At 36.4% G+C, this 18,698-nt stretch overlaps 1 protein-coding gene across 2 annotated transcripts in view; it reads left to right on the top strand.

The window, feature by feature from the left end:
* LOC121331156 (catenin alpha-2-like) overlaps nucleotides 1–18,698 on the top strand; it is a 511,986-nt gene that overhangs the window by 426,874 nt on the left and 66,414 nt on the right. For both annotated transcript variants that reach the window (XM_041278373.1, XM_041278382.1), the window contains exon 9: nucleotides 822–974. In XM_041278373.1, coding sequence (XP_041134307.1) covers nucleotides 822–974 — 153 coding nt within the window. The remainder of the gene's footprint in view (nucleotides 1–821; nucleotides 975–18,698) is intronic.

Below are 18,698 nucleotides of genomic sequence, written 5' to 3' on the forward strand. Positions count from 1 at the left end.
CATACGGTGTATCAGCTACATGAAGCCTTGTGTAGTGAAAGTAATGGCCGCTCGCTAATCCGTGAAGAGGGGTCGAAAGCAGCTCTAGCCAGAAAACTGACAGGGGACTATAGGGAGAGCAGTGTTACTAACTCTCGAAAGCGTGATGCCGTGGTTTAGAATTTATTTGGAGCACCAAATAAACCAGCCAAAATCGGACGCAAACGCCAAAGCAATTCACAACCTGTCTCAGAGATATGAGAGAGTTAAAGCTACTGTGAGGACGTTCCTCTTCAGCAGGAGGTGGGTGGACTTCCCCCTCACAGCAGGGCCCTGATAGGGCAGCTTTTGTATATTTGCTCAGAGATTGACGGTCAGAGAGGCTCTTCCCATTCGGTAATGGTTGTCATTCGAATTGAAAGGGAGCTAAATAAATAAGACTTTCATCTGCCCAGCTATTTACACTTGGGGAGAAAAGCATTAATTGGTAGTCTTTTGAAAATAAAATAAAAACAAAACAAGTATATAAAAAAAAGTATGATCAAAATGTCAGCATACAGTACTGGATACAATACAACATAAAAATCATAAAGTATTCCATGTTCCATTTTAATATTAAGTGACCTCTAATTGAAGAATGTTTACTGATTCAACAGTTGACGTTATTTTACCTGAGACATTTCTGTAACATCACAATTTGTTCTTCTTTTTAGAATATCATCTTTTAAACATTGTTCTCTGTTTATTGTGCTATGCAATTTAGGTTTTAACTAGTCAAAAGTGTTTACTTCAGTAACTCTTGTCTTGATGTTAAAGGTGACAATAATGCTTTTTTTTTGCAGCTGCGAAAGGCAGTGATGGACCACATCTCCGATTCCTTCTTGGAGACAAATGTTCCCCTGCTGGTGCTGATTGAGGCTGCCAAAAGTGGCAATGAAAAGGAGGTCAAAGAGTATGCCCAAGTATTCCGTGAGCATGCCAACAAGCTGGTGGAGGTAAGCTGACTGATGCATTATCTGTGAGCAATTCACAAACAGTTAGCAGACACAATCTAAACGCAGCTAGTGTATGCATTCTCAGACTTTACAAAAGAAGAATGCAGTGGTATGCCTGGTATTAAATCAAATCAAATACACATGCAAGTGTAACAGATACACACATGTAGAGCTGACAGCTTTTGTATTCATGTGTATGTATATATAGTTTATATCAGCACTCTCCTGCCTTATGCTGTAAGGGTAGCTCCAGCTGTACTGCAGTGATGTAAAGCATGCATCATGCCAGTTTGCAGTAAACATAACCATGAGAGTTTAAAAGAGTTTAAAGTTTCATTAATCAAGCCCCCTCCCCCTCCCCTCCCCCTCCCTTTGCAGACACAGCTCATTTGTAGATAATGATAATAAAATGAAAAGTGTCTCTAATGGAAGCTCTCCTATTGCTCAACAAATACTGGAGGATTCTAAAATGTATAAGAACAAAAATAATTATACTTGTTATGGACAATGAAAATTCCAAGCAATAAGAAAAAGGTTTCCCGCAGTATTTATTTATTTATTTACATTTACACAGAGCCTGTCATAACCTCAACAACATTTTACTTTTTTGAAAGGGAAAGATAATTCATATAAAACAGTTCAAAAGACAGTCTAAAACGATACACAGTCCGTGCTAAAATTATGGTGAAAAAAACTATTTTATAAAAATGTCTTTTCAATGCTGTTTTAAAAGTAGAAAGATATCCTGCTTTTTTGACTGAAGGTGGTAGAGCATTCCACAACACTGGGGCTTTCCAAGAGAAGGCCTTCCTTCCCTCATCGTCTTTATTCACTCTCGGAACAACCAACAACCCCACATCCTGCCATCTTAGAGTACAACTTGGATTGCAAGGAGTCAACAATTCCTGTAAATAACTTGGTGCGAATCCATTTAGGGCTTTATAAGTTTGTGTAAGTACAGTTGTGTGTCATCGGCGTAACAATGAAAGCCAACTACATTTATGCAAATAATTAATAATATAAAGAAAATAACAAGGATTCTAAAATAGAACCCCGAGGAACAATGCAGATAACTTCCGATGATATTGATAAGATTTATTCTCCACAATGGAATAGTGGAATCTGATGGAAAGATATGATTTAAACTATGATAGGACAGCACCTGAGAGACCTACAAAGCTTCCAAGATGATTCAATAAAATTAAGTGGTAAGCAGTATCAAATGTAGCACTTAGATCAAGGAGAATTAAAAAGGAGGGAAATCCAGAGTCAAACCTTATCAAGAGATCATTTGATACTCTAACAGGTCTCAGTGGTATATGCAGCTTGAAATCCAGACTGGAAGTTCTCATACATGCTGTTGGTAGCCAGAAAAACTTAGTACTTTGTTTACAACAATCCGCTCAAGAACCGTTGCTAAAAATGGCAGATTGGAAATTGGCCTAAATTTCCTATCTGCCAAGCAAAACAAGCTGAAAGGGACAATATGCTGTGTTGTGTTGTGCTTCCTGCAACACCTGTTAATAAACAAAACTGTTTGAATGATATCCTTCCATGTTGAGAAGGGGTAGGGGGTTGACATGTTATCCTCACTACAGTTTACCAGCACTCTTAGTAAAATAAATGATCCCTCTCTGTTTAAATATATGTTTCCGATAAATAAACAAATCAATACAATTTCATGTTTAACTAATATTGCATTGGCCTTCAGGTTTCTTCCTACTGTATAAGCTTGAAGAGTGCCAGTAAATATTATCACACAGCATGTTCATTAAGGCATGTTCTCGACACCTGCAGATAGATGGATGGCTGTTGAAACAAGTCTATTTGTGATGACCCAGACCATTGGACAGCATGAGCCTGCTTCAGTGGAAATATTGGTCCCCTAGGAAATCTTGAAGCCTGATGGCTTGGGGGTTAAGGGAAAAGATACATCCTGGCTGTGAAATTATCAGGCTACTCTATAAGGCCTTTTTGCTCAATTTTTTCACATAAAAAAGCCCTAAATCATTTTATTGAGACAGATTACACCAACTGATATAGAATGTTGAGCCACAATAATTTCAGGAAGGCTAATAGACACATAGAACCCAATTAGTTAAAACTTAGCAGATGGCTATCAGAATTTGAGATACATCTTCCAATGTGTCAAAACCCCCCTTGGTAAGAGCAATCACGGTTGGCAGGTATGTATTAGCCTGTGGTTTATGGTGATTAAAATGTGATATAGTACAGGTAAATCAATAGCATTACAGGACTGGGTAATAATTTGTGGTGAAGGGAAGCAAAGAGCAGCAGTTTTATTTTGGTATCATAGACATTTTACCAATTAGTAATACAGAAGAATTATGCATCATAACCCCAGACATCCTGTCAGGATTAAACTTTATTGCGGTTGCTACTCCTTTGTGAAAAATCATGCTTATGATCATTTAGAGGAACTGAGAAACAAAACCTGTGCTTTTAATTATTGAACCTGCTACTTTCTACCTCCAGTCTTTTGAGAAATTGAATCAATCAGAGGGTGTTGTAATTTTGACATACATCTACCTTTTTAACGTTAAAAGCAATTGAAAAAAGACATCAGTGTACTTGGATCCCCATTAGGTTGACAATCATTTGGATAGCCCTTTAGACATATATAATAGGTGAAATGCACTTGTGATATATTTCAGACTTTTTTTTTTACCTTAAATTGCTTCTGAGATAAGCTTAGCTTACAACAATAGGATCAGCATGTTACAAGTCAAACTGCTTTGGCAACTACCTCAAGCACCTATTTTCTTGAGACCTCAAGCACCTATTTTCTCTTGTTGTGAAGAATGCAGGTGAAAAAGGTGATCCTTTAAAAAGGAGTGGGATTGACAGTGATGTGAACCAATCACATGACAGACGGAGACTATTGAACAGTGGTGTAAGGTCGTTAGGGCAATAGTTCAATCTATTTTTCCTCCTATGATGAGGTTTTAACCAATCACAGGCCAGAATTTCCAAAACACTGCTTTGTATATGATTGAAAAACAAGACCCAATGTTATTTTTGAAGTAATGTAAATTTAAACTGAATACATTGTCATGGATAAAACCCTTTACCATAGGAGAGTTTGTGTTGTGATTTCCACGTAAGAACATGTGCCTCTGGTAGTCACAGTCACACAGTTATTACTCTGTGTTTACATAGTTATTTAACCGTAACCTAAAGCTACCAAAATATTTTAGAAAAGTTAAGTAAAGTAAACATCTTTCTTTCTTTCTTTCTTTCTTTCTTTCTTTCTTTCTTTCTTTCTTTCTTTCTTTCTTTCTTTCTTATCAAATATTCAAATGCTTGGTAAATGTTATTTTCTTAAAAGTGGAATACACTGCGGTTTCTTTTAAAAAAAGTAACAAATATAAAAACAAGAATAACCTCCCCCGCCCACCCTTAATATTCCTGGTTTCTACAAAATATGAGACAATTTTTTTTTTCTCTTTTAAACAATTCCATTAGTGGCTTTGGTTTATCATTGTTTGCCAGGTTGAGACTAACTTCCCCAAATAAATTGCCAGTCTCTCAAATTGTATTGCATATTGTAATTTAAATAATAATAAACATTCAAGCTGTTTTCTTTAAATTTAAGCAAGACACACTCACACAAAAAAGTCTATTACCACTTTGCAGTCTGTGTTGGTTGATAATGTCAGGGCCCTGTGTCATCTATAATAGCCTTATAAGGTTTTTGCAAATTAGTCAAAAGAAAAGCAATTCCCAATGTGTCATAGGCAGTTATTCTTTTCTGTTTTTGTTTCCGTTCTTTTACATTTTTGTTCATAAATGTAAAACAAAGACTAAATAAGCATTTTTTATTTATTTATTTTTTTAATTTATTATAGTTAAGTACAGATCAGTAATTATAACTAAACAGTCCTCTGAACAGAGTCTAGTTCCAACCAGTTTGGAGTTGATAACAACAGATTCTCAAGAGCTGTCAATGTTTCCAAAAAATTCAGCTGTGGTTTGTATTCCTGTAGCTTGTCAAAATCAACCTTTTATATGTCTTTTTAGTACAAAGGTATATTGTGGATATAATTGCTTTTATTTTATACCTGATAAAATAGATTACGGAATATAAACAATAAATTAATATAAGCAGATTTATAGTGTATGAGCTGAAGGAGACAAAGTAATACGGACATGGGATCTAAAATGAAACAAATGTACCAGGGTGGAGACGGGGCATAAACTGACCACAGTGCACATCGCAAGCATGCATCTTAACCACAATGCAAAAGAGCTGGGCTGCTCTGTATTTGTGGTTTTAAGGCTTTTAACATCATCTCATCTCACCAATGGGACAGAATCCGTAACACCAGTATGTCATAGAACACTTCCTGTTACACAAGGCTGAACTAAAAAAAAAAAAAGACAAAAAGAAGTTCACAGGGGAGAGAGAGAGAAGATAGAAAGCACCTGGGCAAATAAGGCAGGATAGGAACTAAGTGAAACATTGGTATCAGAAAGAGAAGGCATTTCTCGTCTCGCTCATCACAATTGTGTCTCTGTTGCTGCCAAAGCCAGCAATCAGGAGCACTGAGGTCTAAGGTGCAATGAAGGCTTTTCTGTATGTGTTGTACAAACCCGACAGCTGCTCTTCTCAGGTAGTAGCTGTCAGACTAGGGGGAGACATAGATTGCGGCACAGTGAAGTGTTGAAAGAGCTTGCAGGTTAGGTTAGATTCAAGATCAGTGACGTGTAAAAAAAAATTAAAAAAAGGAATGCAAAAATGAGTACATATCGAATCACTGTGGTGGAAAGTGGATAAATTCTACAGGGGATCATTGTCTGAGCAGTTTTGTAAATACAGGCAACAAGGTGTGTTCCCAGAGGAGGTAACTCATGAAAACCTGCGAGGAATGATCACATCACATGATTTCAAATTAAATACACCTCTCTGTGTCTGGTCCCAGAGTTGGGTAGTGCATTCAAAGCAAAGATACTACCATGAAGACCAAGGAGCTTTCAAAACAACTCTGGGATAAAGTTGTGGAAAGGCACAGATCAGGGGAGCGGTATAAAAAGATTTCAAAGGCATTGAATATCCCTTGAAGCACAATCAAGTCAATCATTAAGAAGTGGAAGGTATACTGCACCACCCAGAATCTGCTTAGAGCAGGCTTTTCCTCCCAAACTGAGCAGCTGGGCAAGAAGGGCATTGGTCAGAAGCCACCAAGAGGCCAATGACAACCCTAAAAGACCTACAGCATTCCATGGCTGAGATGGGAGAAACTGTCCACGTGTTAACAATAGCTGAGGTACTCCACAAATCTGGCCTGTATGGAAGAGTGGCAAAAGCCATTTCGGAAAAAAAGCCCATCTAAAATCCTGCTTGGTATTTGCAAAAAGGCATGTGGGAGACTCTGAAAAGACGTGGTAAAAGATTCTGTGGTCCGATGAAACAAAAATGGAACTATTTGGCCTAAATGCAAAGCATTATGTCTGTCGCAAACCCAACACAGCACATCACCCAGGAAACACCACCCCTACTGTGAAGCATGGTGGTGGCATCATCATGCTACCGGAGTGCTTTTCATCGGCAGGGACTGGGAAGCTTGTCAGGGTAGACGGCAAAATGGATGGAGCTAAATACGGGAAAATCCTTAAAGAAAACTTGCTTCACTCTACAAAAGACCTAAGACTGGGACAGAGATTCACCTTTCAGCAGGACAGACCCCAAGCACACAGCCAAAGCGACCGAGTGGCTTAAAAACAAGAAAGTGAATGTCCTAGAGTGGTCCAGTCAAGGCCCGGTCTTGAATCTGATGGAGAATCTGGGGCAAGAGTTGAAGACTGCTCTCCACCAGCGATCCCCATCCAACTTGACAGAGCTTGAACAATTTTGCCAAGAAGAATGGACGAATATTGCACAATCCAGATGTGCAAACCTGGTAGAGACTTACCCCAAAAGAATACAATCAGTGAAATGTCAAGAAAAGGTATCAGGAAGATGGAAGACTGATACCCTGCCTTGGCTTAAAAAATAAAAACTGATACGTTCATCAATGTAAATAGTGAACTCTAATTCCTGTTAACACAATGGGCTGAGAACGAGGTTTGTGCGTCAATTAGGAAATATAAAAGAGCTTAGTAATAACAAGAGGAGCAAAGAGAGGTGTGCTCTGAAGGCGATTGCCCAGCCGGAACAAGAGACATAAGAGAGCGGCAGTGAAGGTGTTACTCAGCCTGCCAGAAGAAACGTGCATCCAGTGAAGGCGTTTGCCCAGCCTGGATGGAGAATGGTGGACTCGAGGTGCTTTGGTCTAGCAGAAGTGAGGAAACAGCATCGCGGGTGCAGCAGGCAATGACCCAAGCAGAAATGCAGTGAGAGAACTGGAAGAAACGGAGTTTACATAATTATAATTACGATGTTGGAGGCATCCCGTTATTATTCCGCGGTACCTGTGTGGATTGACTTGAACACTGCGAGCAGGGCTGTGTTCTAGTTTGACCGAACGAATCCTCTTGTGTTTACCTCCGCTCTGGACTCGTAATTTACAAGAGAAAAGGAAGCGCAAGCAGTGATCTGTGAGTCCTAAAAACTTACCCGAATTTATTCTGCGTGAATTAAGAATGGAATTCAATCCAAGCTCTTTGTGACAAAGTTTTAATAAGACCATTCTATATGAGTGAATGTTTTGGTTTACAAATGTAAATACGACACTGCTTAAATACGCCCACTGTTCTCTGGACTGTTTTAAATACTACACAGGATATTTTTAAATGGTGCAAGCACACTTATATGGACTGTCTACACAGGTTTCTGTGTGAGACATTGTGTTAAGCTTTGTGTAAATATACTTTGTGTTATTGAAACTGCTTATTGGTTTGGAACAAAGTAACTCAGATCTCTTCCTAATGGATTTTGTGTTTTTTTAAATAAGGAACAAAATCACAGCAGTAAATAAAGACCCAACACAGACTGTTTTAGTGTTTTATTTTTAGTCTGGATTAATTTTTAAGTTCACCAGGAGGTGAATTTGAAGTACAGGCTGGGCTGTAGTTACATCCCTTTCACCAGCAGGGGTCTCTAACATTCCTGCCAAGGGAAGTAGAAGTAACTTATTTAAGTAAAGGACTGTGTAGCAAGAATTAACCCTGAACTTACCTGTTGTTCCTATTTGGACCAGAGGGGTGCCAATGTCTCTTGTGAAGACAGATCCGAAACCTGGAGATACCTGGATTTCTGAAAGGGACAAAACTATGGTTACTACACAGACACTTGTGCATTACAAAAATACTGGTTATCGCGATACTTACCTTGGGTGGACATGTACCTGGAGATCTCAGAAGGTTGACCACAGTGGACCAGCGACAACCGGGAAAACCTGGATTGAACAAGTTCTGTAGGGGCAATCCTCAACCTCAGCTGATCATTACAAATACATAAATTACTGATGTCAACGAGGTGATAATATTCAATTAGCCCCCCCTTTTCAATACAGCAGCAGCAAAGATATACCACAGTTGACAACAATGTAAACAGCATTGAACACAATTATTTTAAATTAAGTTAGAAGACATGAATTTAGATCGTCATTAAGTCCAAATGGTTCTAGTGTTTTTAAGTTTAGAATCCAATATGCTTCTCTACATAGCAGTAAATTAACCAGATTGCCCCCACGGGCTGGCACATTGACCTTCTTCACACCCAGGAATCTCAATGAGTGTGGAGAAGATCTGTGTCCAGCTTTACTGCAGTGTTTAGCAATGGAATACTCCTGATTTATTATTTCTGATTGCTGCTTTGTGTTTAGCGATACGCAGTTTTAAATTCCTTTTTGTCTGTCCAGCATATACCAAATCACAGGGACAGGTTAACATGTAAATTACACCAGTGGTGTTACAATTAATGAAACCTTTTACTTTTACCCAACCCACATTATGTCTGAATACAAAGCCAAACCACCCTTCTGATTTTAGCCTCTGCAAACAGTGGGGGTGTTTATTCTGCTGCATTTTAACTGATCAGTTTTAGATATGGCTGGGAAAGGTTTTAGATATTCCTGTGAAACCAGGCATTTTCCACTACTAGGGCTGGAGCATAATACCATAACATAATTTGCTGTTTGCAGATCAGTATTAGTTTGTCACTGATTTAAAAAAAAAAAAAAAAAAAGTTAAATCTGAATGTTGTGATGGGTTGCTTTCTGTAACTAAATGGATAGAGAACTGCTCTCTGAATTCAGTTTATTCTGAATAATTAAAAACGATTACTGTGACCATTGGCAATGAGACTCAGAAGGCTGCAGTTTAAGTGCTCATGTGCATTTTAATCATATTTAACCCCTCCCCTTCCCGTCCATTTTTCCCCATACACTATCCCAGCAGAGCTTCCGCCCTACCACAAATGCTCATACTATATAGTATGGATTACTCTCCTTTCTTTACTAATTTAATTGATCTGAAGTTGAGAATCGTAAATCTTTTTGTAGAATAGTATGTGTTTATTACTCACTGGTGCCGTGCGATGCTGAGGCAGTGTTGCCAGTGTGCGTATTGGCTAATATGTATTGTGTTACTGGAAAGGTAAAGTGCAGGACAATATAAATCATACAATCAACATACTCATGTTGACAATTATTTAACACAACATACAAACATGTTTACTGTAACATGTTTTTCTTTCAAAACTGCACAGTTGAGACCTATAAAGCAAATGGAAATGCACAACCGTTAAGATTTATGAAATTATTGTGTTAACTACAATCGCGTTAAAACTAAGATACATGTTTGTGTATACTTGATGCAAATGGAGATTCATGTAAACATTGAAGCTATACTGTGTATAAGGTTAGTTTACTTTATTGACAAATCTCATAGACAAAAAGCATTAGAGGTGAAGTGGGCCATCATTGTAAAGTTATTAAGTCCTTTAGAAATTAGTTCCATTAATCATACTTTATTTGCCTATAAGGTAGTGATTTGTGCTTGTTAAAAAAAGAGAGAGAGAGAAAAATAGCCTCATGGTAGAAGAAATTCTATCAATCCTTATTAAGCAAAATAGATTATCTCTGCTAATCAGGGAACGGCTTTTATACCAGGGTGCAAATGTGAAATAAAACAAATCACCAATCCTTTTCTGGTTTCTCATTAATTAACTCAATGGACAGAAACTTAGGAGCAGTGATTACATATCAGATAACTTATTAAATATGAACTGTAATTTATTGTAGGTCAAGTCATCAGGTAAAATATTATCACCATTTTCAGCAGGGTAATTTCCTGCAGTCAGACAAGTTTTGCAGTACTGTATCCATGTTTTATAGACTGCTTTAAATTTCTAATGAGACCATTTTGGATATTAAATCCTTGGTAATTGCATATACTACCATCTACCTCTAACCTGCTTTATGGTTTGAAGATATCAGGTAGATCTTTGAGAATTCATGGATTCAAAGATGCCTTTCCTCCCATGACAGGAGTGGATTTTTTTGGGATGGTGTCACTTTCTAATTTACTCTGCCTGTACTTTAGATTGTTAACCACAAGCAGCACCTTCAATAGCAGTATTGCTCTGCACACTGTGTGTTTGTAGATACAGGCCCAAATCATCACAAGGCATGTTTTGAACTTGTGATCTTTTAGTATGTTGCAAAGCAAGTGTGCTTTCTGCTGATCTCTACTGAGCACCTTATGCTCATGATACTGACTCATGAAAGTACCATCAAATTCTTATGATTAAATCTCTGTCTTGTAGGCATAGGTTTAAAATGATTCTTCAGCATACAGTACGTGGGTTCATAACTTGAAAGCTGCTTGATGAAACACCACAACTACAAACAGACTGTAAAACTCATAAGTAACACAATGCCAGTTACATTAAAAAAACTCAACTTGACACAGTTAATAAAACATTACAGCACACACACACAATGTTTTTGTTACAAGGGCTATATGTTTTACCTGGTACAGTATCCAAAATGTTTAACTGTATAATTCCTTATGGTATTGAGAGACCCTTATTCTTAGAATATACTGTTGCTGGGATGTGTCCATACTCCTACTTCAAATGTATTTCTTCCTGTGGTTTCAGAATAAATAAAGCAATTTTTAAATGTGCCATAATTCGAGGCATTTCAAACTGTATTCCACTGGAAAGTGGCTGTCTTGCAAACATTTACGCTCAAATGTTGATATAATGCCAGTAAAAAAATATGTTTTCATACTGTTTTGATTATCTGTAGCTTAACATATTGGAATAGCATGCATTACTATGGAAAATAATTGTCTTTAGCTGAATGTTGCAGAAAAGGATAACTTGAAGTCTAGAAACCAGGGAGAAATTATCTCACAAAATCAACAACACAAGCATACACAGTACGTGCCATTAGCATTTTTGCAGATGGTACTCCTTCCTTGCCCTGTCTGTTTTGCAAAAGAAAGGTCCCAGATTATAACTGTACTCTATGTCAAACTTGCCGTTAGCATTTCTTAATGTGCAATAATAATTTAATCCTGATTAGAATGATCGTTTTTAATGTTTCAAAATTCAAAAAATTACAACAGCTTCAGACAAGGACTTATTGAGCAGAATTGCTTATTTACCTATTCATCCTAATGAATGCTTTTTTTTTTTTTTCCTGAGAAATGGAAAATGTGTGTAATCTTGCCAATGGCCTTTTCCTGATATGAGAGAACCAAATCATTATATAGATCTGTACAGCAAATGAATTAGAGCTGAACATATCTTAATTAAGGCTTGCATTTGAAAAGGAATTTAGTAAATTATAGTAGCCATTTGAGTTGTTTCCCCTGATTTTAGCTAATTATTCAGGTTAATCTGATAATGCTTGCCTTAATACAGTTCACTTTACAACATGAATCTGCAAGCTTACCCTTTTCACCTAATTCTCATTTTAGATATTGATGTGTTTTTTATCTGAACAAACAAGAGACAGACATTTAATAAAAATCAGCCACCCTTTTTTGTATGGCAGGGAAGTCATTTTGTGTGTTCTGTTGAACCAAGCTATTAATTACCATAGAGATAATATGCAAAACCTCCTTAGCTTGGTGCTAATCATTATACATCAATTATATTACTGTGTACTATACTGTATGCATGCCAAAAGGTCTCTGCAGTCTAAAATTAATTTTGTGTTAATGTAGTTGTTTTTGTCATTTTAAATATGTCTATTTTATCTCCATTTATATTTTTAAACAGCACACTGATACAGTATGAAGTTACAATTATGAAAAATGTTATTAAAAGCAAAAACATCCACATTGTGCAATACCAACAACTTTACAGTCTTCTAAATTTTAATAGGTGTACAGGGTAAATCATACAGTCAAGGGAGCACGGGTTCACAAGCTGATCTTCACTTTAATGCTCCCACAGGTCAGGGAGGCTGTTTTTTCTAATCGTACTAAAGCATCTCCTGCTGGCCAGGTGACCATTGAACGAAAGCAGACACCTACAAGGCTGGCCTTTGTTATCAAGGGGCCAACATCTGCTGTTGAACTTCTGAGTCCTCCTGAGCTGTTGTGGGGAGTTGTTTTTCCTCCCCGATATGTAAATCTGGTAATATGGTAATATGGGAGGATAATCAATTACCAGAGCCAAAGGGTAGAGGCATTTAGTCATTTTAGGATGCCATGCTGTGCAAGAGGTCACGTATGTTCACCCTTATTACACTAATACACAACATTAAGGCTGTTTTGACATCCGTTATAAATGCATGCTTGTCGTTCTGCATGTGTAGTGGGACGATATCATTAAAGATCCAGATTGCTTTTCCAGGAAGTGTCCCTATGAGAAACAAAATAAGGGTTAAAGTTCATAGTACAAAATTAGACATTGCCGAATACAATTATTGACACAGTAGAATTGGGGGGGGGGGGGGGGGGGGGGGGGGGGGATTGATAATTTTTAATGATTTTTTTATAGACCCTTAGGGCCATATTTTAGCATGTTACTAAGGGGTTTAAGCATGTTTTTAGTCGTTTAGGCAGCTGACTCGTGTGTGTGATTTTCAAATATAGAAGTTTAGGTGCTTCTAGGGATTTAGTTGGTTAAAGCCGTCCTTCTAGTTTAACTTATTCATAGCTTGTTAAATTAGCTGACATAACCCTACGAGTGATTTCCAAAGCATTTACACGTCTTATAATTAGGCTTTTAGGACTTTGCAAGTTACACCTGCTTCTACTTGGTGTAATTTTAGTCGCTACCCTTTTGAAAGCGATATTTTGTTTTGAATTGGTTGCAGTGCAGGCAAAGAGAAGAAGAATAATGAGGAGTGGGAGGTATTCTTTTGCTAAATTATAGACCCCGTATTAGTTTTTTGGACCTAACAGATAGGATTATTAGTCGTTTTCGACTAAATACACAAGCAATATTGAATTTATGTAAGGATTTGTCAGAGGATAAACAGCTTTGCCGTTCCTGTGGCAGTGATGATAACCACTACCCTAATAACATTCTATGCTGCAGGGGGCTTTCTAAGTGTTGAGGATATTTTATGCCAAAATGAAAATAACAAATAAATAAATGAAAATGTAAATAAGTAAATGTCTATATATTTATTTATTTCAACAGTTATATATTTTGACATTTATTCATTCATGTATTTATTTATTTTTCATTTTGGCAAAAAATATCCTCCATATCAAAGATCCATCTGAGACAAATCGGGTGTAAGCTAGTCTACCATGTTTAAAGTGACAGAAGTGACTGTGTGTGAATAAATAGATATGCTTTCTGAAAACTACCAGTCACAGAAAACAAAAGAGTCATTTTATACAATAGCTGGGAATTTATCCTATCCTCTTTTTTGCATGGTCACAGGATCTACTGATCACGTGCCTTGCGAGAAGATTTTATATAAATGAAGAACTGCATCAACAAGTATTTCTACTTTCTCAGATGAAAATATTCTGCCTAGTCAGTGAGCATGTTGGTGACTACAGGTTTAGAAAATCACACCTACATCGACGCGTCTAAATCCAGTGTTACCTGTAGAAGAGAATTTAGTCATCTAAACAAGCATGTGTGATTTAGATGCTTAAACCCCTAATTAAACACTGAAGCCAGATTGCACCAATGGGGGGATTGAATAAAACTCAGTTTAGTGGTAAACTAGGGTTAGTTGATCTGGGGTTATGTTTTAATCACAGTTACATTGCATAGCACACATTTAAACCAGGATTAGTTAATTTTGGATTAAGCAGGTAATCCTAGATGTCTGATTACCAATCAATAATTCTTTGTATATACCGTATTTAGCAAATGTAAAAGCAAAAGTAAACAAAAAAAGAAGAGTTGAAGCATAAGAAAACATCTCATTCTATTACTTTTCAAAGAAATATACTATTTCTCTGCTCAGATGATGTTTTAAATGAATTACCAAAAAGTGACAACATAGGCACCACTAGGGTGACGACATTTTCAAAATGAAAAAATGGGACACCTGCCATTTTTTTATGAAGGGGGCTTTTGTATATTTACATATTTTATATCGTATAATTAATAACAGTATTTCAAAGTTAAATATCAACTTTGAATGCTTCTTAATATCGTTTTCACTTCAGTATTCAATTATAAAATATTTTCTACATAATGTATAAAAACTCTTGTTGAATCATAATTTCACTTTTCCTAATCCACGTGCAAGATCATTATAACCCATTCCTCTTTGAATTTGCACAGGTGCTTACTGTTTTTCTTTGGTGGAGTATCACGATCAGTGCCATTTCAACTTTTAGACGGCCATTTCGCATAAACAAAGAAAACACAAAAATTGAAATATTCTACTAATTGTATTGTATTTGCTGTCGCCAGAACAGATCAGCATCAGATTGTTGGGGAACATGTGATGTGAGTGCAAAAAAGTCACATGATAGTGGGATTATATAGTTTTGTGTGTTAGATTGTCTATCCAATGTGTCAATCATTCTGGGCTGTGTAAGGCATTGCAAAATTTTGCGGCAGGGGCTTCAAACAGATATGCTGTGGTTTGACTGTGGTGCTAAACTGTAAGATGCAATCCGGGACAAATTCTGCATTTAGACCAGGACCGGGACTTAATCTTAACATTTAGGGACTGTCCCGTCCAATTAGGGATGCGTAGTCACCCTAAGCTCCACATGCAGCCTGCAGATTTCCTACAACCCTTAGCCGGATCTCTAGTTATGCCGACCGGGTTGTCCTGCAGTCATTCCATATATCAATTAACTGTAAGAATAGCTTTGTTTTACTTTGCATAAAATATTGATTTTAGTGCAAAAGTATTTATAGGCTACCTAAAGTGGCTAATATATTTATTTTATTGTCCCTGATTGTGGTTAGAGCCCTGTGAATTTATTTTTTATTTTTTATAATTTAATTTTATTTTTCACAAATGTAATTTTATTACAGCTACACATTAATAAAACTAAAATAGATGTATGTATATCAATAATAGTATAGTATATATCATGTTTTAACTACATACATATTTCTTATTAAACATTATCCATTTTTTTTTTTTTTTTTTTTTTTACATTTTGACATAAACAGACCTCACACAGAAAAATAATTTAGTTACCATATTTTTTCATTAGTGGCAATAACGGAAATGTATACTCCCCCACTCTTTTTAATTAACTGCCTATTTACAGTAAATACTGCCCATGCCCTCTATAAAAATACAAAAGATATATATATATATATATATATATATATATATATATATATATATATATATATATATATATATATATATATATATAATTTTATGTGTGACACTGCCCTATTTCAATCCCATTGCACTGAAGCAGGGCTCCAGTATACAAAACAAGCTTGGGGTTTCTCAGTATTTAAACACTAAGCAAAGCAGATTCATTCATTCAGATTCATTCAAAACCAAAACAGCATTTGCTCCAGTACAAAGTTATCACCACTTGAAATAAAATATAATTAGCATACTAATACAAAATACAAGCAAACAAGCCATATTTTCCCCAAAAAGGAATAAACATCTAATGCTTAATGATGGTATCTTTCCAGCCAACAGTTGCAAAATCTGCACATCATTATTTTGGTCCGTCTGCTCCATACATCCCTTCATGCTCAAATTCTTTGCAGCGTTGGTTTAATTGTTATGTGCAGTTTAGGCATTTTAGAAACAAACCTCTCTTCTTTTCCATCAGAATTTGAATCCCCAAACAACTTGCTCCAAATTATACATCTACGCAGAGCTTCTGTTTCCCTTCAGCCCGTGTCTATGGTAACGGCTTGACAACTACGATTGCATGTATTTATTTAAAGTATTTTTTTGTATAAACCTCTCAATTTAAAAATATCATTCTATGTTCACTTTATAATGATTTTTCATTTTATTTTATTTTATATTTGCATTTCATTTATATGTTGTTTTTAGTTTTATTCTATGCTATTTCATAGTTGTGAAAAACATGGGGCTCTAATTATGTTGTTTCAGGCAAAAAAGCTACAAAGTTATGCAACGTATTAATTTAGTGGAGACGATACATTTGGAATGAGCATTAATTTAAGGCCACTAAACTTAGTTATCGAAACCTGTACGTGCAGGGGTTAATTTGTAAACAACAAGTTACAGATTCTTGTAATTAAGGAAGAGTGGAAGTATTTCTTATACTATATTCTGCTGACCTAAAGTTACAATAGTTTCCATTATATACGCTTCAAGTTCTCATCTGCTTGTGGGTATCATGCCTTTTTGTTGGTATTGGTAACAGCCCACACTACAGCTGCCTAAAAGAAACCATAACTTTAGTCTATTTACTTATGTACGGAAATAGAGCCCATACTACATAATCCTGTGACCAAGCACACAGTACCAAATAACCAAACCCACTGTAACCTAATGGTGTCATTGATAAAAGAAAAACATCACTGATAAATGATTGTATCTCTGATTGTATCTCTTCGCAGTCCAAAAAATTAAAACACGATGTCACACCTTGTTGTACATAAATAAATAAAACAAGGTACTGTAAAAATGACAAACCAAATGAGCTGTCAGTTTCTAAAGGTTATTGCAATAAAATCTTACTCCGTCTTCAAATTAACTTTTAGCCAGACAAACCCTGTAACCCTGTTACAGAATGGCAATCCAATTTGTAATGCTTATGGCAACCCGCCCAACCAGAGACAAACTAATAACATTATAATAAAATAAATAACTTGAGTAAAACTAATCCAGCCCCTCTAAGTACTGTCATTTTGTACCCCACCAGTCAATAGTCTTTACCTGCCATGTCATTGGTCGCGAGGAACGCCCTTCTCTAATATAGAAAACAAAACAATGCTAAAAATAAGTTTGCTACACAAATTACAAGCGCTTGCTAGTCCCACTTAAAGGAATGTCCCGCTCCAGGAACCTTCTTTAGGATCAACATCCTTTAAACTGACCTACTTCTGGGCTCCCAGAGTCCCGGCTTTGTCATAGAGACTCCTGCCTCTTCACACGGCCTCTGCTGGGTAATGCCTTCACAAGCACCATCTTGCATTGGAAGAGTTTCGTGTAGTAGTTCCTGCAGAGCGGATGGTCTCCTTGATGCAAACAAACACACCTTTTCGCTCAGCGCTGTGTAGCAATGGCCATTAAACTATAGTGCAGATGCTTTTTGAGTTCCACTCAGTATCCCCGAGCACGATCTCCCGATCCGCTTAGCACCGGGCGAGCCTAACTGCCCAGTTGGTTGCCCAGCAACGTGTCTCAGTTGGGTACACTTGTAAAGGAACCAGTGACAGGGCTCTCCCTATCACAGCAACCTATTAACCTAAAAGACATGCACACAAATTTGATACTTGATTTCCACCCCTACTGTATATAAAATTACCTTAAATATCTAGAATGTTAATTAAAGAACGGCCTGTATGAATAAACAGCTTGGTGGTGTGCAAATACTATAGACTTTGTCATGTTATCACTTATGGACATACTATTTCTCTACTGATCATTGCAGATTTATCTTTCTGTGTACAGAGGTAAAATCCTGCTTTGGAATTTTTAGAGTAATAAACCAAACAGCTTTCCATATGATAGCCCTAAAAACTAGGATTAATTTTATTTATTTATTTATTTTTTACCTGTAATAAACATCATGTTAAATCATGTTATCTGCAGTGTTAGACTTAAATGTATATCATATGGTTTTAAGAAATACACATATTAAAGCAAGCTATTAAGGAGTCTTCATTATTTTCATCTCTGGACTCTGGACTCTGGTTGGCTGAGGGCCTATAACAATGTATCTGTTCATGTTCAATCTATCGCTGTTGGATCTACCTATTCAACTCCACCAAAAAGGGGCATTTACCCACTTTATTTATTTACCACTACACCACTGATAACAGCTATTTTGTTTTCGGAGATTAGGATAAAATTAATAGATAACCTCTCAGATGTATGTCTGTACTTTTTCTAAGTGAGTTTGCCTTAATTAGTCAAATGTAAGTTGTACTGTAGCAGCACAATCACAGGCAAATGCTGACTCCACTAGTGATCATAGTATATATATATATATATATCTATATCTATATATATATATATATATATTATATATATATATATATATATTATATTTGTATTGAACAGTAACTAGTCACAAAGTCCCGGAATCATTGAGTCTTTATTTAGAAATGGGATTTAGAAATCTTTATATTAAAAAAGCATGAGGAGTATGTGCCAGGTGAAACGATATAATAGGCGGCTTTTAATTTTCATA

This window comes from Polyodon spathula, chromosome 2, assembly GCF_017654505.1.
Source record: "Polyodon spathula isolate WHYD16114869_AA chromosome 2, ASM1765450v1, whole genome shotgun sequence".
NCBI classification, from domain to species: domain Eukaryota; kingdom Metazoa; phylum Chordata; class Actinopteri; order Acipenseriformes; family Polyodontidae; genus Polyodon; species Polyodon spathula.